Source organism: Zonotrichia albicollis, chromosome 6, assembly GCF_047830755.1.
Source record: "Zonotrichia albicollis isolate bZonAlb1 chromosome 6, bZonAlb1.hap1, whole genome shotgun sequence".
In the NCBI taxonomy this organism is placed as follows: Eukaryota; Metazoa; Chordata; class Aves; order Passeriformes; family Passerellidae; genus Zonotrichia; species Zonotrichia albicollis.
The window spans coordinates 17,643,900-17,667,782 of NC_133824.1; the positions used below are offsets into that span (position 1 = coordinate 17,643,900).

At 35.7% G+C, this 23,883-nt stretch overlaps 1 protein-coding gene across 7 annotated transcripts in view; it reads right to left on the reverse strand.

Moving 5' to 3' along the window:
* Positions 1–23,883, reverse strand: part of MIPOL1 (mirror-image polydactyly 1) — a 180,954-nt gene that overhangs the window by 85,233 nt on the left and 71,838 nt on the right. For all 7 annotated transcript variants that reach the window (XM_074542654.1, XM_074542656.1, XM_074542652.1 and 4 more), the window contains one exon: positions 7,317–7,424. In XM_074542654.1, the coding sequence (XP_074398755.1) occupies positions 7,317–7,424 (108 nt within the window). The remainder of the gene's footprint in view (positions 1–7,316; positions 7,425–23,883) is intronic.

The window sequence follows — 23,883 nt, forward strand, 5'->3', positions numbered from 1 at the left end:
AGTGAAGGGCAAACATCTCATAATTTTATTCTCATGTTTTCCATTAGGGAAAAATATTGTACTATTTGCTTTTGGTACATTTAAGCAATTATTCTAACTTTAAGCTCCCTACACCAGATATTTTTAGTCAATGAATAAAAACATCTATCAGTGTTAAAAAATTAGCTACCAGATGGGAGGAGACTAACAATGTTACTGCATTTGTGAACAGCTTTCTGTCAAAACCTACATAACTAATAAAGGCTACTAGCTAGTCTTGGTGGCTAAAAAAATCCAATTAATAAAGCTGGTCACTGATTGTGATACTAGTAGATCAGATTTCTGATTCATGGTCAAATATATACACTAAGCCTGTAAGGGATACACATAAGAAAACTGCTACACTCCTAAAATATATGACAGCAGATGAAGGAAACCCTTTGAGGCATCCCTTGAAGATCTCCAGCCATAAATGATGAAATTGGCTCCAAAGAACAACTGGGTCCAAGGAAACTTCTAATGACTGCTTTAAAGACCAGTCAACAAGTGCTCACATTTTTTCCACTGGGCTTGAGGGGGCATGTTGGTCACTGCAGGATTATATGAGTTATTTTCTCCCTCTCCAGAAATACAGTTAACTTGGTGGGCTAACTGTCAGAGTCTGTAGCAACAGCTTCTGGAGACACTGTAACTTAAAGATAAATGAACACAGAAAATTATTCTGGAAGTGAAACATGGACAGAATGACTTCTGCAGGAGTTTCTGTGGCCTCATTTTAGCGTTCATTTATGGTACAATGCAACAGCTCACACTGATATCCTCTGAGGTGTATGGTGTTATTTAATAACAACAAGTCATAAAGTGACTAATCATTCTTCTAGCATGGATAAGAGCTGAACAGACTTAGGTCTAACCTCAGTGACATACTTTAAGACCTTGTGATTAAGTGTTTCTGGGTGCAGCAAAAGCAAAGGCTCTGTTCAGTGCAATTAAGATTGCAACTGTGTCTACCCTGTCTGATAAAGTGTCTAGGAAGCAGCAACGGAAGAAAAATGTTTGTGCATTCTTATTCATGTCCAGGTTGTCAGCAGCATGCTCCAAGTTCTACTAGTCTTTTATTTTCACCTCCACTATGCAATTAAAAGCAATTTAATAATGAAAACTTCATCAAGCAACCGCTCTAAAAATTAATAGTGATCTCATGTGCTTTATAACAAGTTTTATTGACAGGGTAGCAAATTTTTCTCTCACATTGCCCAGGCATTTAAATGAGGGCACATCCTATGTTAGGGTAGGTATTGATGAGACATAAGAATCCATTATGGCTTTCTACAACCTGAACAACTCTTCTGAAAGGTGAGTAAGAGGAATCATTCTTAGAAGAAGAAACTGAAGTACTGAAACAGCTCTTGCACAAAGTTAGAAATTGCTGCTTACTTTGACAAATCCTGCAGTATTTTATCCCCATGGAAGTTATTGGAAGAATAGCATGAAGATCCTGTCAGGATTAGCTGTAGCAACATATTATTTGCTGGAGATAACCTCCTAGAAGCCTGTTAACTATTCCCATTGGTCCTGAAATGTTCCTTTGGTTCCAGAAAAACAGATACAGACCATAAGTAAATCCAAGGGCACAGTGTATCTCCTCTCACTGAAAGACAGATCTGCTATCTACTTCACCCCTTCCATTTCCAATATGAAGCTGGCATTCTATCTTCAAACACACCTATAAAATAATTTGCAAATGTGACAGCAGTCTTTTTTTCTAGATAGCAGCACATTATATCAGGATGAAAAGCATGGTTGCTTTTGGGTTAACTCCACAGAGTGAGCTCTTGAGCTGAGCTTTCACAGTTTGCTATTTTGTTAGATACAGAGGGAACAATGAACATTGGCCAGAGGAATTCATAACAAAATGTCTGAGAAAAGCGTGGATTGCCCAACATATGAATATTGCTGTGGTGATTAATTGAAAAAAAAAACTGAAAACCAACCACTCTAAATAAAAAGCAACCTGCACCAAACAACAACACCATAGCGACATCTGGATCAGTAGCAAGTTTTAAACTCTTTGCAGTGTCTAGTTACTTTGTAGCTAGGACCTGAAAAAAGATGTAACACCCATCTCACCAGCGGGCAACACAGCCGTTCATCTGCTAGCTACAACATACAGGCAAACCAGCAGCTCTTCTCCATCAGTCCCACAGCATCCCAAACTCACATTCCAGCAGTCCAGAGAATTAATGTAATCTCCGCTGCCCCATGTAAAACTATTATGAAAGGAAGAAATTAATAACTATTGAAATATAAAAATTGTATGCTGAACTGGAATTTGAATACAAGAGATTGAAATCTCTTGGTTTGCCATCACTGATTCAGACAAATTCCCCTGGATTACATTTCAAAAGCATGTGTCTCTGTTGAAATCAGAGGCTCTATGGCCATAAACCAGCTCTAAACTTATTAAACTTATGAAACTTCAGCTCTGAAGCACCAAACCTAAAATAAGTAAGAATTAGTTTTTGCAAATAAAGACCACATCACCTGAAAGGTCTTTTTTCCCGTTTGTATGCCTCAATAGCACAAATAGCATGAGCTTTTCAACAGTAGCAAACATTTTATACTTCATTTTAACGACTTTTGAAAATTTTTTTAAGCTCTTATAACATCAGAATCTTTTGTGATTATGCCCTTCACAGATGACAGGTTGACCAGTCAGCTCAACTTGTTTCTGTGGTTGATGTTGTCAAATAGGCATGGAAAAATGGTTTCTACTCTAAGAATCTGGAAAATTCTGGGAATCAAAAAGAACTTAATAAAAATTACGAAAGGCATCAAGGAATACTTAAATTAACTATTCTAAAGTGGCTTCTTCACAGTCATCATCACTGGAACAAATACCAAACTGCTATGCATTGAGATTTCCTGCCCTTGACCTGATTCTTACATGTCAGCAGAAGGTAGATGACATGAGGCACAGTTGTTTTACAGCACTACTGTAGTCAAACTTCTGATGGCTCCTTCAGGTCACTTCCTTGGCTTCAACTCTTTTATATTCTTAATAAAACTATGAAAGCATGTAGGATAAATTCTACAAAAAATAACAACTAAAAAGAAAGGCAGATATTACAAAAATAAAACCCAATCATAACACAAGATGTAACATCTAAACCAGTCTGAAGGAGATTAATAACCCTTACAAGTTCAAATGACATCATAATTCAATGGAGCAACCTCATTTAGGCAGTAAAGGTCACCTGATTTGTATATCACCATGAAATAGTCCTCTTCTTTTCAAAAGTTTGCCTTAAAGATAAAACTAGTATGTTTTTCTGATCTTTAAAGCAGATTAATAGCTGCTTTGAGAAGAGTATAATACCTAATTAAAAATTACAAAATAGAGGAGGGCTGTGGAAAAAAATAAAGTTTCTTCTCTCTATTTCAGTCAAATCCAGTTAAACATTTTTCATGAAATTTCATATTAAGTTATTGGTTTCACAAGACTTATTTCCTATTCTCCTTCAACTCAGTAAAGAAGATGTACACTGGCAAAATTTTTATTTTTCTTTAGAAAAAAATTATTAGTGAAAACTCTGAATTTGAAAACTACACACTACAAAGCTAAGAGTAAAATGAATGAATATTTGAAAAATAATGAAAAAGCATCAATTCTTCCACTTTTCTATGTTTAATTGAATCAGTTGTTTCTGTGTATTATGGGAATACATTTATCAGAATCAGTAGAGACCAAATGTTAATTATGAAGGCCAAGTAAAAATGAATAATCTCACATATAGACCTTGACACATTAGAACTGCAAAGCACTCTCAGATCTTATTTTATGAAAATGTACTAAGAGCGCAAATGTATAGACCCTTAGGAAGCAATTATCCCAAAAAGATTTAGCTGTAATTCAATGTGAAATATAATAAGAGATTTTTAAAAATGGTTTCACAAAGGAGAGGATTATTTTACTTTAACTATGGAAATAGGGGCCCACATGCTTCTCTGCATGACCTCTGTGCAGCTGTGGGCATTGCCTGGAGGGGAGATTTGAAATCGGCTTTTTCAGTCAATTAATACATCCCCTATGACCAACAAGAATATTACAAAAAGTAGGGGTGCCAGTTTGATATTGTGGGGCTGAATGGCCCACAATACTATAGGAATTTTCTATGCAATAAATACCTTAAATATGGAAATTTTAAATCACACACTACTAACATTTACACAGAGGTTAGTTAAGAAGAGGTATCTTACCAAGATGTGCAGATGTTGTATGGCACAGCAAGATGAAATAGAATGTTACAATGTGCACTGCATGCCACCTGTGCCATATGTTTTATTTGTCACACTATCCTCAGGTGTGACATGGAATCTAAATGTGTAAAAAACAAAAATCTGCAGAAGAGTGATTTCATCATCCTTGTGATTTCCAGATCCCAAACCTAGCCAAATTCCTGCCACCACACATCTCCCACAGTTATAATGTGTCTCCCTGCCTCTTTGCCTCACTCCCGACCATGGAGGGCTACTGTCTCAAAGAAGGGTGGCATAGCCCTGTGAACTGATATACTGAAAAATAAATCTGAAAGCTTGCAATTTATTTTACCTAATAGACCCTAACATCAGTGGACTGAAATTGGTTGCTTGTGGATTGCTCTTACACTGTTTTCCTTCCAAGCAATTTACTACTGTGAAATGATTTTAAAAAGTAAAAAAGAAACAATAGCCATTGGGTTTTGTTCTTAAGTGTATTTCAGGGTCCCATAAAGGCAATGATCTCATCTCTTATCACAAACTTTCACACCATCCCTAATCTAGCTGATTCTGATTACTTTATTTTTATCCAGTTAAGATTGCAAATATCCCTGCACCACAACTGACGTTTACACTTCTGTTGCTCCCTTAAGAAAACCTGAAGCAGATCAAACTCCTCATCCAGAGGATACATATTTTGCCAAAATGAATCAACAGATTGCCTCAATGTTAATTAAGTGCAAGAGAATAAGGAAAATGACAGTTTAAAAAGAAAAAAATCATTAATACAAACTTTCCTGGAAAGACTCAGAAGAAATAACTGGATTCCTTCTGCTGGACAGATTAATAATACACAGCACAGTTCCCCAGTAAGCATGTGGAGGTGGTTAAAATAAAAGTAATTCCTTGGATTATGGTGACAATAAAAGCTGAGTTGATATTTACCCTGTACCACAGAAACAAATGATGTGTCCCATTTCTCTAAAAATGGACAAATGTCCAGAAGGTGCTCTGCAGTGGAGAGGGGACAGGATGGGATGCCTGGGCCCGTACCTGCACTCTGTGTGCAGCCTTGCAAGAGCTACTGAGCAGATACAAGGGGCAGGAGGTGACAGCCAAGACCACGAGGGTTTCACAGGGGCAGTGTGTGACCTGTCACAGGGCTCTGGCTGGCTGTTTCTTTCTGCTGACAGCAGCAGGAGCACCCCAGCCATTTGCAGCCAGCCCCAGAACCCTGACCAAACCCAATCCTAAGCGAGTCACTGACCTGACTTCCTCCCTTACTGGACATCAGTTTTCCAGGCTGTGGCTGCACTAAAAGTCAGTGATAAGTTTTTCATTTACATGAGGTCAGGATGCATGCTCATGTGCTGTATATCAAAGCTAAAGTTTTAAAGTTTTTGAGGTCAAGAATACAATCTGGCCTTTAAAAAATATTCCAAAGGACCTGCCCTCACTGTAGGCAACAGTAATTTGAACTGAGACTAACTCTACAGAGCTACAATATTCAAAAAGTTCAACTTTAAAAAAACTGAAAAGCGATCTTTTTTCCTCCCCAGACTCTCATCTCTAAGAGACTATGATCAATTAACCTTTAACTTTGAAAAATAAAAAAATTCCTGTGACAGTCAGAAATGAAATTCTTTAAAGATTAGGTGCTGGGAGAGCAATATCAGGCTTAGAATGAAATCCTAGTAACGCTCTGAACTATCAAATCACTTCTTGCTCTGAAAATACAATTATTCTGTAAGCGTTATGTCAGACAATATTAAATGCAAAAAGCATAGCTTAAATAAAACTTTTTTCTAGCAGAAAAGCTCTCTGCACAATATTTTCAATGACACAGAAAAAACAAGTCAGCTTGCAATTAATGAAAAACAATACTATGTTCAATAAGTAGCATGCTTGGCAAGCACTTTTGGTGACACCAGATTTAAAATAATGCTGTTATTGCAGTCAGAAACAGCCTCTGAATGTTTACGATCTTCATTTCTAGTCATCTGATTGCACACCTGATTTTGTAATATTCAGTTTAGATTTTGATGGCAATTATAAACCCATGGAATTTATAGCATTTGTGTGGCACATAACCTTTATCAATTTATTATTATTATATTTATTGTTTTTCTTAGTGAGAAATGTCAAACTACACAAGGATTTAACTTATTCTTATACTTTGCTTCGGTCATGTTGTTGTATGTATAATGATGTTTCCCAAATAAATAAAAAAAAAAACAGAAAAAAGGAGGCAGAGGAAAATCTATCTGCAAGTGAGATACCTTTGGATCTTACTGTCTAAATAAAGCAGTTTTAAAATGACAACACGGTATAAACAGAATAGCTTCTGTATTTGTATTGTATCTCCACTATCGATAAAAGAGATTTTTTAGAATAAAGTGGCTGAAGAGGTGTGCACAATGCTTGCACATCTTACCTGGCATAGTCTCTCATCCTGGCTAGCAGTGAGATTGCAGGCTATGTAGCTATCAGTTCCACTGACATTACAATTTCCCTTTCTCAAAGCAGCAATAACCTGTCACTTTACACTGTCCTTTCTCTGACCCTCTCCTGCCTCTCTGCTCATTTTTATTCTTATTGACAGGACTTATTATTCCTCCTCCCAATTCCAAGTAGCTACCCTTTTGCAAATAGTAGTATCAACTATGTGGTCACTAGTAGTATCGGTCAACAATGTTATTAATATAGCACACACTGCTGGGAGCAGATCAAACAGCCATGCTTTAAAATATTAGTTTTGCAAAGGTACCACGAGGCAAATAATTGCAGTTTTCTTCACCTTATACAATGTAATATTGCAAGGACAGATCGCAAGAATTTAGTGTTAATTACCAGCCCAATAATTTGGAGGGTATGTTATGTTTTTTTTGTTGCTTTCAAACGCAAAATAAAATAAAACCATAGCAGAAGGGTGCTGTATCTGTGTTTAAAGAAGCAGTTGTTGGCAAACACCATAGCTCACTTCTGCCGAAATGTACACAACTGATATATGCAGCCCAGAAAGCTGGCACCAGGGGCTTACAACCTTAATTTGCCTGCAAGAAGAAATGGAGATTTACCTTCAGAGCACGTTCTTGATTGTTTTCAGCAGTCATATGTCTCGTGTTGTTTGCTGAAGTCTGGTTCTGCTCTTTCAGATGATGAAGCTCCTGCTCCAGCCGTTTGCACTGCAACGAGGAAAGAATCCCATTAAGGAGAGGAGTGTGGGCATATTTCTTTTCAACAAGCCAAAAGACTTACCGTAAATAACCCCATCACCATTTCTGCAGCAGTGAAAGCATCAGACAAAAGCATGTTATAATCCCAGACAGTACTAAAGCTACATTTTTAAAATGTGCATCATTATTCAGTTTTTTCCTGGTCCAAAAGTATGTCAAAAATGCTATGTATCAGATATTTATCAGAATGTTGGGTTGAATTTCTGCTCCTAGTTATGCCAATATGTGGCTAGATTTTGGCTTTTATGTATTAAGTAGATGTAAAGGAAAGAATGGATCCTTTTTGAAATGCAAGCGAATGAAAGACCCTGCTCCCAAAGCAAGGATCCAGCCTTTTATTAGAAAATATAGATGAAATTGTTAGATTTGTATTTTTTATACTAAGAGGTTATGCTAATTCTCCAAGATTGTTTTCTTTCAATATTTAACTTAATGACAAAAAATGAGAAAATTAGCACTTACTACTGTGTGCCTACACATGTAGACTTACTGCTGTCTGCTGAGCATTTATTTTAATGATTAAAAATCTGCAAGTTAAAAAAAAATTATATTTCGCTCTTTTTAATGTTAACTATAAAAGGTCTTGCTCAGTTCCTTGGTTTGAAAAAGCAATTAGTTGTCTGCAGACAGTTCTTTACCTTACAAAAAACTCCTGTTCTACCAAAAAAAAAAAAGAAAAACAAAAAAGAAAAAAAAAGAAAGCAGACAAAGTACCAAGAAGACATATGGGAATGACTGTTAGAACTAGGGAAAAGCAGAGTACCAGGAGAAGCATTTTACAAAAACGTATTACAAGCCAGTAGTTTGACTATGATCACCAAAGCCCACAGCTAGTAGACTGTAGGAATGAAAGACAATTAATTGATAAAAAATATAATACATACTTTCTGAAAACACTAGCAAATAAAAATAATAAGAATTGTGCTATAATGCTCATGTAAGCATTGCTGTCTCAAAAGACCTGGAAATGTCAGTCTCTCGTGGTGTCTTGGTGACTGTGGACAACACAGAACTGAACTTCCCATCATATATATGCACCCTATTCCTGAGCAATTCAGTATATGGGACAATGAAGCCTGGCTCCTGTAAACTATAAAAAAAAGAAAAACTGTGAAACAGGAAGCTTCAGAAGTGAAAAAATTACAAATGAGGTCTAAGTAAAATAATGAATGCTACAGGATCTTGAGACAGAAATTTAAAGACATGCCAACACATACAATTCTTAAACACAAAATAAGGCCTAAAACTATACTACTCATCAGGTATCCAGTATAGTATATAAACCAGAATGATCCAATCCTCTATTTGAATAAATTTTAAACATTTGTAGAAGCTCAAAAGTACTATGAAAAATTCCATTAACATATCTGTTATATTTCATTACTTCTGTTAGAAATCTCAGCTTATTTCTAATAGGATTGCCTATTTTAAAGGCAGTGAATTTTTCAGGCCTAGTAAATTCTCTCAATGTCTTTTGTAAACTTTCTTAACGTATTAATGCTCTTAAGTTTCATTTTTATTGCAAGAAAAAATATATTTTTCCACAGATAGGGTAATACAGAAAAAATATTAAGATACATTTGATTTTAAGTATTTTCCCATACTCAAGATATTTAACGTCTGTGTTATCACACACACACACACACACACACACAAAATCACAAATCACTGAATCCCAGATGTAACTCTTTTTCCATGTCCAGCACGAAAACTATGTGTTTGCAGACATGAAGGTGCTGCTAAAAGGTTCTTCTTACTGAAGAACTAAACACAGACTATGGAGTTTTTTCTCTAGCAACATTTTTTTCCTTGGCATATATGATCTAAACACCATTAAAAAAAAATCAATCAACCACTGCAGGCACTATACATTACATCATGTATGATCACCAGGACATTCCTCTGCTTTGCCAACATTCTTCTTCAAAACAGTGTTTTGAAATTCACAATTTGACAACAACACAAGTTTATGTAGCGTAAATATTATTTAAAAGACTAAAATCTCAAATCACCTTTAAAACCTGAATTAATAGTCATGATATTGTCTTGATTCCAAAAGGCATGTGAAAATATGCTGAAAGCAAAACCTAACAACATGAATACATGAGAAAAGATCTTGGTGTACAGAGCAGATTGCACCACTGGGAGCATGAGTGCAATCTAAATTCTGCTCTCCACTCCTGTGAAGACAGGACACTGAAATAAAGAGCAGCAGTGGGACTCAAGGATCTTGCAGAGCACAGAACAACTAAAGACACAGTAAAGATTAAACACAGGTAACTTAAATGGATAAACCTCCCTATCAAGTCAACCTTGATATGATTACATTTACATCAAACTTGGAAACATTTTGTAATTTCTCTTTCATTTAATTTCTACTGAGAGTGTTGATATCTGAAAAAAAACTCCGGGGCATTTTCAACTAGTATACTGCTTGAATTCCATTTGGTACATCATTGAAAGAAATGGTGATTTAATTTGACCTTTGCACCTAAGTGTTTTACTATGTTGGAAAACAATGCATTAACAGAAGATATTCTGATTTATTCTTGGCTGTCTAGGAAGAAAAATCTTCAATTAACCTCTTTGTGAAAGCATTATAATAATATTCTTAAACGGCAACACTATGCATGTCTCAATAAAATTTTATACTTTACAACTTTGATAGTTGAGCTACTTTGGAAATATTAAATCAGCATTCTAAAGGCAAGCACTCCTTTTCAAAAGAGCAGAAGCATGTGAAATTTTAGTGTAACCTCGCTGTAAAGAAAAGTTTTTAAAATAGAATTTAAAACAATGCAGCCCTTCTATTCATTTGAGCCAACATTTTTTGAATTCTGTGTCACTAGATGTTAGCAAGGTCCAGTAAAAATAGATGTTCTTTAAAAGAACATGTGTTTTTATTGGTTCACTCCAGGCCTCTAAAATGCCAACAGCTGCAAGTAAGAAACTGAATTTCCTTCTAAAAACACATATAAAAATACTTTTTGGAGCATAGTGAAGAGAAGACATCATCCAACTTGGTACTGACAAAAAGGAAATGTTGGATGTATCCTTTTAAGAAAGCTGAAAGCTAAAGGAAGTGTTTAATTTTGGGATACTATGTCTAAATTCTGTTATCTCAAACTTGCAAAAACTCACACTTGGGAAAACTTCAAACAGACAATATATTTTGTGCAACAAAGGTTACCTAAACATCGGATCTGAGGTTTCATTGTGCCCCTAAATGCAATTCCCATGAGTTCAACGTGTTATGAAACATGGGCTGTCAATTGAGAAAACTGCTTCTCTACCTCAGAAACTTTGAGTACATCAAGGAATACAGGAGCAGTGTGGACACATCTCAATGAGAAAATGTCTTGATCAGAACACTGATGACCTTGCCAAGTAAAGGATATTAAAGCCTCAGAAATGGGAACATAATTTTATAAAGGTATCACACAAACAATTCACTAAAGAAATAACTTTACTGTGTGGTCTACTGTGTGCATACACAGTTCTGTAGCTGAAGAGGCAAGGTAGACAATTGAAGGTACAAAAAACCCACCCCCAAAATCAATCCTGACAAAAGTTTCCTCTCTTTTTTCAAACCCACACATCTGTTTTCCTCTCTGAAAGTATTTCCCCCAAAAAGTCTCCTTAGCTAGCCTGAATCAGGTGATGATGTACTTGACAGACAGTGAACCTCATTAAACCTACTCCAAGTGTTCCTTGAGCAACCATCACTGCCCAGCTGACAGTTGTCAGTACAAAATCATCCACGACCTGCAACAGGACCTCAATCTTCTCTTTAACTGTATTTCCACCATGCAACTCTTCTAAATGCATGCAGTCTCTTGAAACAAATACCTCTGTACTCACCAAAGGATATATCACAAGCAGCAAAGACACAAAATGAAAAGCAAAGCAGGTAACATACCAAAAGGATAAGAAGAGATTCAGCCAGGAAAGCAAGGATAGAAAGCAAGTAAACATATCCTTCCCTCCCATGTTAAAATGGAAATGATTAGGCTACTGTTGAGTCTTTTTTAATGAGCATCAGGTAACATGATTCAGCAGAATGAGGATGTTTGTGAGAGGCACTGGTTCAAGCTGCAGTGGGTGCTGACCCCTTTCAGTGACTCCCCAGGTGGGAGTGTTGAAACACTAAAGGGAAAATCCAGACAAATTGAAAAAGGAGCATCTGCTAAAAGGGACACTGATAGAGAGTTCAAGAAATGGACCAGGAGAATATCACTGAGTAAAATCCATGAGGCCCACACAGAAAGCGACTGTTAAAAGACAGCCTCAGCTCCAGTTATACAAAAGGAGTAAAGATGGTTTACCTTGAATCAAATATTTCAGAAGATAGAAAAATCAATGCAAATAACCACTTAATAGTGTTTGGCCTTTACTAGAAAATGAGGTTGCATTAACATATCAAACATAACTTTAGCACTTGTATAAACAAATCATCTTTAACATGCTGTCAGCTTTTCAGCATTTTCTTCTTCAACTTGTACCTGTAACATGTTAAAATAGTGTTACATTGCCTGCCACATCTACACAGATTGATGAGTTATTTTCTGATTGTTATTTAAGATGATCCTTCAGTGAGGTATTCTCAAAGTAAAAGGTTCATACATTACACAAAAGTAAAGAAAAACCTGCAAGCCATTGGAGAAATAATGTTAGTAGGGACAAAGATGGAATACAGCAAAGCAAAACAGCGAGCAGAGCGGCCTCCTGTCCGTACCCATGAGGTCCCTGTGTAGTTTGTATGAAAATACCTATCCCCAGAGGTTTCATGCAGAAGCCAGTTTAACTCTGCACATCTTAGGTCAATCAGGCTGCTTTCAAAATGCTCACATTTTGCTACACCAGGGTCCCTCACTTTCATCTCATTGAACTAGGGTGGTAATGTCAGATGAATTTCTCATTTTGTATTTAAGCACAGATTTGACCCAGGAAAGGGTACTGTGACACTACCTGGCTCAGGAAGCAACAGCCAAAACTGAAAATAACAGAAAACCATAACACTTCCTTACTATAAATGCAGTCCTGATGGCCATTTAATCCCATTACATCTATATTTGATTTTAATATTACTGTATGGCATATAATATTTTTCATTGCCTTTCATTAAAAGGAATCCAAACTAACCTCTCCTGAACTTATGGCAATATCCTAGGGGAAAAAAAGTCAACACATTATGCCATTTATAAGCTAGGGAAAAAGGAAAGGAATTGATTTGTCTCTGTTATTAAAGGTATGGGGGTCAAAGTCTAATTAAACAAATGTACTAATATGAGGCAAAATTCTACACTAAGTTCTTTCCTCAGTTCTGAATATTATTTGATTGTCTTATTCAATTAGTACATAGGAAAGATAATATTTCATTAGAATACATTTGTTTATCTAGAATCCTTATCAAAACTTCCAGCACTTACAAACTTGAAAATCATCACTGGCATAAAACACACAAGGGTACACTTGAGGAGCTTGCTGACAAAAGCCACAGTGCCTAGATGGAGGCACTCACTGTAAGGTGCTTGTTCCTGTGCTGACCTCAGTGAGGTCAGGCTGGTGAGGCACGTGGATCTTTGGTCCAATCTGATCTCACTAGTCAGTCACAGGAGGCCTCCCTAGTTTAAAAATACATAATCACACTCTCACACCAACAGCTTAATTCTGTCATTACACTTAAGGTAACATATTTTTATTCAAGTCACACAAAAATCAAAAGTGAGTGCTAAGTCACTCACTCTGGGTCAGCCAGTGCATAATGACTTGATTGCATATCAGTGCCTTCAAACACTGAGTACTCTGCCACATTCTGTGGACTTCTACGCACAAAGACCTTGCTCAACTGCAATTCTCAATTACTGTAGTAGTGTGAAATAAAAATAACCTAGCTCCTACTGAATAACTTGGGAAAATGGCTTAGGTTCTCCAAATTCTGGGAAAGTCAGAGTCCATCTGAACGGCAGAACTATTTTCCCACATGTATTTTTTTCCTTTACGCATTTTAAGAAAAATGTTCAATGAGCAAAGTAAGTGACACATACATTGATGGAAAATGCATCAATACCACTGAAAGACAAGTTTATGGGGTACTGAGATCCTACTACTACACAGCACAATACTTCCTGAAGTGATAAAGTGCATCTATGTTTTGAAATTAGTTAACACATATTCATTGCAGTGAACAAGTGAAGTACAAATAATTATTCCAGACACGAAATATGAAAAAGATGAAGAAACAAAGCTACTTTTTCACCTGTTGTATTTTGAAGTCTTCACCTGTGGAAACCTAAATGCAATAAATAAGCATGTGAAGCAAACAAAACCAATTCAGCTGATTCTTCTCTTAGTCAGTTGTTTTGTCCACCTTTTCTTACTTTATTTATAATGATCTGTACTTCAGACTGGCTCCCAGCTCAAATATGCCGAATGGAACGCAAGCATTCTCACTCTGACTGCCCTTCTTCCCCCTCCCTCAGTATTTTTTTTTTTTAACAGTCTGCCCCTTGTCCCAAATTCATCACAATTTCTGGAGAGGCAAACATCTTGCACCACTTGGATGCTATACACTCTTTCCTTTGCAGACAAAAATAATACCAAAGTCATCCAGTCAAAACACAAACCAACCTTTGGTGTCACTGTGAATTATGTACTTTGAACTGCAGATGTTTGGAAGCACTTATATAAATAGAATTTATCCCTTTTTTCTAAAGTAATAATTTTAAAAGAAATAAAATAGTTTCTACATAATAATCACTAGAAAAAAATCCCTTTAAATTATAATTTTGTATTAAAGTTTTCTAGCTTCTGAAAAAAATTACTTCACTTCAAAGTTTTGGCAAACCATCAACAAATATGTTTGAATGATTATTTATACAATGCCCAGCAGCTTAGAACTACTGGAATTTCAAGAAAAAAAAAGTGTTTTTGTAGAGTTTAGGCCTCAGAAACACACGCATCTTTTAAGAGTTATATTCTATTAGTAAGAGAAACACTTAGATTTAAATGCTGCCTTTATTTCTTTTGTTTTTTTGGTAGCAGTGCAATGGTGTCTTGTTTTAAAAAGCTACAAAAAGGAATGCATCAAAATAAAACATTTATGTTTTCTTTGTCACTATAAGCCAGTTGCAACCTGCAGCATTAAGGCAGATAATATGCTGTAAGCATGACTAGGTTTCCTCCTACCATTCCTCTCCCTGTCTATTTCTGAACACTTCAAATGCAGCAAAACAAGTTTTCCTTTATTTTCGTTTTAATGGTTAAAGGAACTGCAAGTGTACGGTAAGAAATTCAGAAAATTTAGACCATGAAATTTAACTGTTGACACCCTTCATGTGAACCATCCTTACACGTGCAGTGATTCCACAGCACTGAGCAGCACTGATACCCACCCAACTGCATTCTCTACATAGTCTTACTTCCCTGCAATGATGATATTTTAAAGATCAAAACAACCCTGATCTACTTTTCAGTGCGTTCAGCACACAAAGACTTTCCTAATCAATGAAACTCATTATAAAAATGTGCAAGAAATGGAGAAAGGAAAAGGTGACGCTCCTGAGCTGTGTGTGACTCACAGGTCATTCAAGCACGGTTCCTGTGCTGGCTGAGCACTGGATGGCCACGCCTGTGCTAACAGGGGCTGCTGACAAACACCTCATCTGCAGGAGGAAACAGAAGCAGGAGCTGCTGAAGCCACATAACTGGGTCACCTTCACATTTTCCTGTGTCCGCTGCATATAAGTTAACAAACTTACCTCACCTCTGAGTTGTTTCTGATCAAAACACAAACCTAGTAACCTGGTGTCAAACATTTATTGATGAGGTTGTACTGGGTCTGAAAGCAAGCAAAAGTGCATCGAACTAAACTAAGAGTGTTTTTTTCCTAATTGCCTGTCATATATAAATAAGCAACTTCTGCTTTACATCAAAGTCACATTATTAATTCAATTTTTTAATTTCATGCCTGTAAGTCTAATAAATAATGTATAAACTAAGCATGTAAGCAGATGAGTAGTACACAAGTAGGATGCCTGCTCACGCCCCACTGCAGAGTTTTAGAAAGACTAGAGACTGTCACAGTACAATGCCATTATAATTCTCATGTCATTGTTATATTCAAAAGCAAAGGAAACTACCAATACTCCCAAATAATTCAGGAAAGGGAAAACACTAATTTAAATTTTATCACAAGAGCAAAAGAGCACTCACTAGCCAAGATTATCTTTTAAAAGTAATGTCAAAAAATTAAAGAATCTCAATTAGAATCTCAATCACTGAATAAAGGTCTGCAAGTACAGTAACAGTTAGACTAGGATCAGTTTTGCTTTCAATGGACATTTAGTAAGCCCAGCATACTGATACAAGAGACTTCAGAGCAGAAACTTCTGCATAGAAAATAATTCAGAGTAATTAACTTCAACATCTTTAAAGACATTTAAAGAATAAAATCACACAACACCCAAGAGGTTTTGGAATAAATCTGCCATTTAAGCAGAACATGCATTAATATACCTCTTACATGAAAACCAAGACCTAAATACCCTGCTGACAACCTGAAATAATTTCTACCATGGTTAAGGACTAAGAAGTACTGCAAGAAAGGTCACCAAGAAGCAAGTCAAAGCATCCGAATATTAAAATATTATTCCGATCTTATTTTATTTATGGTCTTAGCATGCATTTTCCAAATCAATGCAAATCCCACATACTCATTTGCCAGGCAGCTTTGGTCAAGGATTATGTGTTACTAATGGATGGAACACAAATTTCAGAAAGACATAAACTATATTTTTAAATAACTTTATAAAAGAAATTTAATTCTCCTCCTTTTTTGCTGAAAGAAGGAAACATAAGTCTTCCCTCTCCAAGTTCCTTAGCTTCTCCCTCCTTCAAATGCAACATCTTTGTTCCCTTCTTTTGCATGGCAGAATGTGCACCTAATGTACACTCTAATTCACAGTTCTTGTCTTGGCCTGAATAAGGTTCACTTCACTACACCACTTCATCTTTTGTCTACATTTTTACTTCACCTTTTTACCATACATACGCTCTTTATTACATGATTTGTCTTTAATTAAATAATTAAACTCATAAATAATAATGTAGTAACTTTTCGTAAACAATGACTACTCACTTTTTCCAACACTCAAATCAAATTAGTACATAGCAGTTTCTTGCTTTGTGGGATGACAAATTAGCATACAAAGTTTAAGAATCTTAATCAGCTAGCAAGATCATGTCAGAACTGGGATTGCTACACCCCAAACCTTTGCTTTATAGACCTGACCAAATGACATGGAGCTATTGCTTCATGTGGCCACATGTTGTGCTGGTTCCTCAGAACAGTCAGCACCATTACAACCAAGTGGCCTGTGGCCAGGAGACAGCTTGTCAAACACACCATGACAGAAAGCTGACAATTGCTTTTGTTTACAGCCTTTCCCTCACCCTCGCTTAATAATCTGCAGTGCTGGCACTCAAACAATGTATATAGTAGAACAGAGGCAGTGGAAATGTGAAAGCTGCATGAAGAGGAGCAATTTTAGAAACATTCACTGCCTAATTTTCCAACTAGATCTAGAAATTAGGAATCTGATTTGCAGATATAGGCAAGGCACTCAGCCGCAGACTGAGATTATGTTTTTAGAAATACAACCTTGTTTAATTGAATGTAACCAATATTAGTTGACAAGAAAACAAAATTTGGTAAGCAATCTGTCATTCTAATGAGTTGGTTTTCAAATAATCTTCAATGGATTTTTGTAAAATCCATATGCAAACAAGGCTATTGCTGAAACATTAAGTTGGCATTTACTGCACAAAAGGACAGGAATACTTCTGGTCCATCTTTAAATATCATCACATTTTTCAAGAAAACAGTACCATGGATCACTGTATAGATGACAGAGTTTTAAAACCTTTTTATTCTGCTATTTATTCTGTTATTGCAGGTGTATCTTGTAGTAGATACTGTCTGTTTGTCCTGGTAAATTTCATACTCTCAATTGAGCCATCAGTTGCTTAAGTAGCAGTTCTTTAATATTTTCTGGTGCAAAATATGTCCACACAAAACTTGTTTAACATGTAATAATAGCTACTTTAAACTAGAGATTATTACAAACAAAAACAACAAGTCGGTAGGTGAAAACACAAACTTAGATTATTACAAACAAAAACAACAAGTCGGTAGGTGAAAACACAAACTTTTGCAGAGACAACAGGCACTTTTCAATAAATCATCCCAATCTGTAGTATTTGTTCTTTTTCTATGGATTTTTAGGAAACTTGAATACTGACGGACGTAACTATAAGAAAGCAATATTAATGGCAGTGTTTTAACTAAGTATAAGGGTGAAAATGAAGAAACTAATTACAAATCTTCAAATGTTATTGTGAAAACACTTTCTGTCTCATTAATACAAAGTAATAGCAAATAGAGCTAGGTAACAGAAAATACATAAATTGTATTCTAGATAGCTTTTATAGGGTTTTTTATATGCACTAAAAAGTGGAATGAAAATAATTTTTAAAAATCAAGAAATTAATCAGCTTTGCACGAACTTTAAATAAATCATACATAGAATACAAAGGCATCCCACAAAGAAAGATTCAAGAAAGTAAACAAAAGCTCTGCAAAATTAAAACAAACGCACACATTTAGAAATTATATATTTCTGAGCTTTGGTAATACAGAGAAATGCCTGTATGATTTTGGTACATGAATAAGACTTTGCAAACATTAAATAGCAGTTGAATCTGAAGATACTATCTTTGTAACAAAATTTAGCTTTAGCTTCATTAAGGTGTTTTATAGATATCAGTGTAACTAGATACCCAAAGAGATGCACCTTCTCAAGTGGGCTGATTCTGCAGCTCTGAATACACAGTCACCTAAAAGCTTTCAGATATGTTACTGAAAAGCAAGAAATGCTTAAACCTAAAATCTGCTGCCTTTGACCTGTGCAATTATCAACACTGCTCTCATCCCGCAATCCCATTCTTCATGTACAGGGGATAGGACACCCTGAGGGGAGAAAAAATTAAGAAAAACACACAGACAGAAGAATGCTATGAGAACATCTAAAAGCAAAGTGATAGGCCTGCTTGCCAAAACAAACGAAACGGGTAAAATGCATGACTACTGCTGAGAAGAGACACCATAGAAGACACCATACAAGACATAAGGAGAACACGTAAGGACAGACACAGCCGCTGGCTGGCCCAACAATAGAAGGCCAGCTGATGGAATGATTTAGCAAAAGGTATTAACCACAATTTTGGTGTTTCCTCTTGAAGGATGCCACTGGATGCTCTCCTTTTCACAGTGAATCTTTCAAGACTTGTTTTTCAGACTAAGATTCTGTTGAAGTCCTAACACTTTGATTGTGAACAGAAGCCCAGGCAATGAGGCTGAAAGAATGCCTATAGATTAAGAAAGAAAAACTTTGTCTTAAAGATGAAGGAATTAAACTCACAGAGAGGCCTGGTGCTCACTCCCATACTGAATACAAGACAGTAGATCACTTTCAGAAAAAAAATAGTGAAAACTATTGTTTCCTAACATTGCTTGGATCTGTAATACCATCTCTGAAATAAGAAATTCCTCATCATAATTATAACAAGACTTGAAAGAAATTTTATCTATTGGTGAAAAGTCATCTCAAGAGACAATGAGGAGCAAAGTGTTCATAGCCATTCTTTTGACAGAGAGCTTTACACTGTATTTTGGGGTTTCTCTAGTCTTTGATAATACTTCTGCAGATAGCAGAGAAAGATGTTACAGCTAATTAAGAAATAAGTAACAGCATAATCGAAAGATGACCAATTACTGATGCACAAATGACATTATATATATATATATATATAAACTTATATTTACATATTTATAGATAGTAATTAATAAATAATAGGTAATGTTAAAATTGCTCTCTCTCAAAAGATAGTTATCAATTCTGTTATTAACAATATAGCATGCACATTCATAAGCATTACTGCATCAATATTTTAAACCAATTAAATACTTTGTAGTTAGACACTTGCATTCTGTATTTCTGATAACAACTCCAGAACTTCAAAAAGTTGTCATACTTGTATGATTTAATATGTTCTTCATCTGCGATAATTTTTCTTTTGTTATAGCTACAAGTATACTTTTTACATAGTCACAGCTTCTTAAGGGCCTTTACATATTTGTACATATTTGTATTGTATAATTTAAAGATGCATTTTCAATACAAAAGTAAACTATAAACCAAAATTATATTTTGTGCTTCATATTTAACAGCAAATCAAAAACATGACTGTAAAGAATGACAACAAATATTAACACAGAACACATTAAAAAGTTCCCTTACTAGAGCATCTTATAATCACAAGCAGACTACATGCAATAGGAAAGCCTGTCCTTCATTTGCAATAGAGGGTAATGGAAGCTAAATTTTTCTTGTTCTCAAGCAACTCAGCTTGAAAAATAATTAACAGTGAATAAACAGAACATGGAAAAGAGGCTAAATCCTAGATACTCACAATCTGAAGCACGAAATAGTAAAGCCATACAACAAACAAATGTAGGCATACTTGGTGAACCAGACAAAGATAAGTTAATGCTACTGTGAAATCTCTCTTTCATAAAGAGAATATTGATAGATTTTCTTGTTCCTTTTTTTCTTGTCAGGATCACCATACACTTTAAAGTAGAATATGTAAAATAATTTCATCAAGCCTAAGGACTTGGAAAAATTGATTAACAGCTTCACAACCAAAAATAAAGGTCATGATATTCAGACAAAGCCAAGAGAGAAAACTGCCATTTTGGTAATTGTTACCTGATTATTTAAAAACAGTTGAAAATGTAGAAAAAATGGAACTATAAAAAACATTTTTAAGTCCCAAATTTCTTTTTATTCTGCTATTGTAATCATGGTATTACAGGTGAACCTTTTAGTACATACTGCCTGTGTGTCCTGATAAAGGACAAAAGAAAAGGAAGAAATGGAACTAACAAAAACATCTTTAAGTCCCAAATTTCAGTCCAAATCATCTACAATTCTGTTGAAAATGAATAATCAGCTTGTCATCATCATAGTAATTTTTCCTTATATCCTCTGTTAGTGCTAGACCTTAGCTGCCTTACTCATCTCCTCTCTTTACAGCTTAGCACACATGCTGAATCATAAGGATGACTGTGGAGGGTATTGCAGTGCTGGAAGAGAGGTCAATATTTCACCTCAGGGACTCTGGAAATAAAAATAAATTAAGTCAACAAAAAGTAGCTCTATTCATTCTTCTTAGCTCCACGTCCCACAACACTCTTAGTCAATTACTGACTTTGTACAAGTGGCACAATCAGCAATATAGTTTGCCTGCTATTCTTTGAAGATTTCTCCACTGTACAAATTAAATCCAAACTTTTCATTCTGTGTATTACTTTATTTTCAATTTATGCTACTAGTTTGAAACCTATTTCTCCTTGAAGGAACCACATTCATTTACATCTTGATGACAGGACAAAAATTGGCACCAGAAAAGTGTGCATACAAAGTAGTCTAATAATTTTCAAAGGAAAAAGTCTGAACATAACCATACTAGAATACTTTCTCCAAGAACATTGATAGCTTTTACTTCCCTATTTATTTTAATAAATCTCATTCTCTTTCTTAAAATTATCTCATTTTTATCCTTAATTTCATGTAATGCACAATTTACATGCTACTCAGCACTTTCTCTGCACCATGGAGTGCTATCAGAGAAAACAATTTGGATTACTTTTTTTATTTAAGCAAACTCAAAGATGCCTCAAACTAGGAATTCACTTAGTGCATTCTGACACAAATGGTATTCAGTCCATAGGTCTTGACTACAGCTAATCAGACAAAAAAACCCAGACAAACAAAACACCCATAACCAAACCAAACCAAACCAAACCAACCCCCTCCCCATTCTGGAAAGGGGTTAATGTGGATGTAAGATGCTGAGAACTACTTCGTACTCCAGATCCACCACTTTCCAATTCACACTACTTGCTAATACAGACATAATAAAACACAAAATTGCCACTTACGAACACTAAAGAAGGGTCAAGGCAGGAGGAGCAAGTGAACATGTAGGCCAGGCATATTAGCCTTTTCAGACTCCAGATTAATTATAAAAATGAAACACAAAATCTTCTTTGTTGATTATCAAAAGAATTCTTACGCAAACTCATCTGCATATCCAAAATAACAAAGTAATTTTGCATAAAGTTTCCTTAGAAGGTTGGCTAAGGAAACCAGCTTTTCATACAAAGCATACAGTTCTGGGTGAGTTTCTTTCCAACTTTTAAGAAAATCCAACATTTTATCCAACAAGTAACCGAAGCAAAATCAGATTCAACATTCAGTACCTATCTTGAAACTGTGAAGTGTTAAGTATCATGGAAAACCTACTTAAGGTACCTCTACCAGAGTTCTGGTACCTACAGACCTTATTGCATGCAGAGTTTTGGTACCTATAAATGTTATTGCATGCACAGTGATACTCCTCAGAGGGAAAACTGTTTGAATTCTGCTTTTATAACATTGGAAGTTTCCTCTATGCATTGCTGCTACTGAAACAGGTGATCAATAAGCATACAAAACATTTTTCCTCTCTTTCGTCCTAGGGTTTTGACATTAAATATTTAAATTAATTCCAGAAATTGGCTTGAAAGTCTAAGCTGTGTGAATATAAAGCTTAGCCCATGATAGATGAGTCAAACAGCAATTAATAGAACACACTTGCACACAAATTTACTTCCATTTTCAAAGGGGTGAGAGGTTTCTAGGTACTGAAGAGAGGATGAATGTTCAACTGGAAATTCATTAAAGTTTACAATTAAAGATATCAAGCTTGATCATGCCCTCAAATACTATGCAGACATGTATTTTCTGAATTCTGCACAACACACTGTTTGCAGAGGAACAACAGGTGATTTAACAATGCAAACAATGATGTGTCTCCAGGCATCATTCAGTCAAAACCTTATGGCAGCAAAAAGAAGAAATGCAGTATCAATTAAAATTTTGCTTCTAAAGCTCAAAAAGAAAAACCATAATCCCTCTCTTCAAGGAAACACTTCATTAACATTTACATATTTACTCACACTTAGCATTCATGGACTAAATACTGAAGTTCAGTATAACAGCTCCTCAGGGTAATTTCCTTCAGATTCTCCTCTCCCTCCATTAATGACCTACCATCTGACCTGCACTTCAAGAAGTATTAACTCAAAAAATACAAGACTTCATGCAACCAAAGACTCACTGAAGTCTAAACTAAGGAATAAATTGCAAAATACTTGCTTTCACTAATGAAATTCCAACTCCAGTGAAACCAAAGAGTTTCATGCTCTATATTAACAGATACCTGCCTACAGAGAAATCACAACCTCTGCTACTTCAGCATGAGAGACAAACTGACACAGACAGTTTAGGGACACCACAAACACAGATTTGTAGTGTCCCTAAACCTTCTCCTACTATCCTGTTTGAACATCTCACCACTCAGTAGATTTCTTAATGCTTTGAAAACTGTGAATTACAGACTCTGATCAAATTAAACAGAGCGCTATCGCAAAAGATTAAACAGGCATTATTTTTGGGTGGACATTCTACACAAATCAGAAAACCCATGCAAGAAATCAAGTTTGGCCAGTTTCTTCTCTAGTTAGGCCTCCAGTGAACTAAAGTTCCTACCTCAGAGGAAGAATGATCTCCTAAATGTAGCCAAATATTTAACGGCATTTTCTCCTGGAAAATATTCATGCTAAAGCCAGCACAAATATACCCAAGGTAGAGAGTCAGAGCACACCTAATCATCTTGGAAAGTAAAGAATTATTATATATTTTCAAACCGGGTTTGTTTTTTGAAAAACTAAGTAGCCAAGTAGTGAAGAACCGGCCTTTTTCTGAGATGCAAAAGATTCCCGATGCTCTTCAGCATCATTCATGATAGTTTTACTCCATGTGTCCCAGATACAGCAATCATGGCTTGGTTTGACGTTTGGGGAGATTCACTTGGTTTATTCTGAGAGGGAGCAAAGAAAACATGGATTTAACCATGTTCAGTATAACATGAACTTCCTAAAACATGAATTTGGTCAAACTTACAACGGATTATCTTTATTTAAGTACAGAGGAAATGAAATGCGACATTTTAAAGCACTGTTGCAGTGAAATGCAATAGACTAAAACTAATATTGCTTATCAAAACCACTGCTCATATAACTTTTCCTTTTTGTGATTTCCCTTCAGGATCCCTTTTAGTCAGCATTACCCCCAAAGAAGAGACATCTCTGAGCTTTACCTGAGGCCACTGATGTGAATCCCAATCAAACTGACAACTATTTAATCAACCCCTCTTTCTTTACTCCCCCAGTCACTGTGCA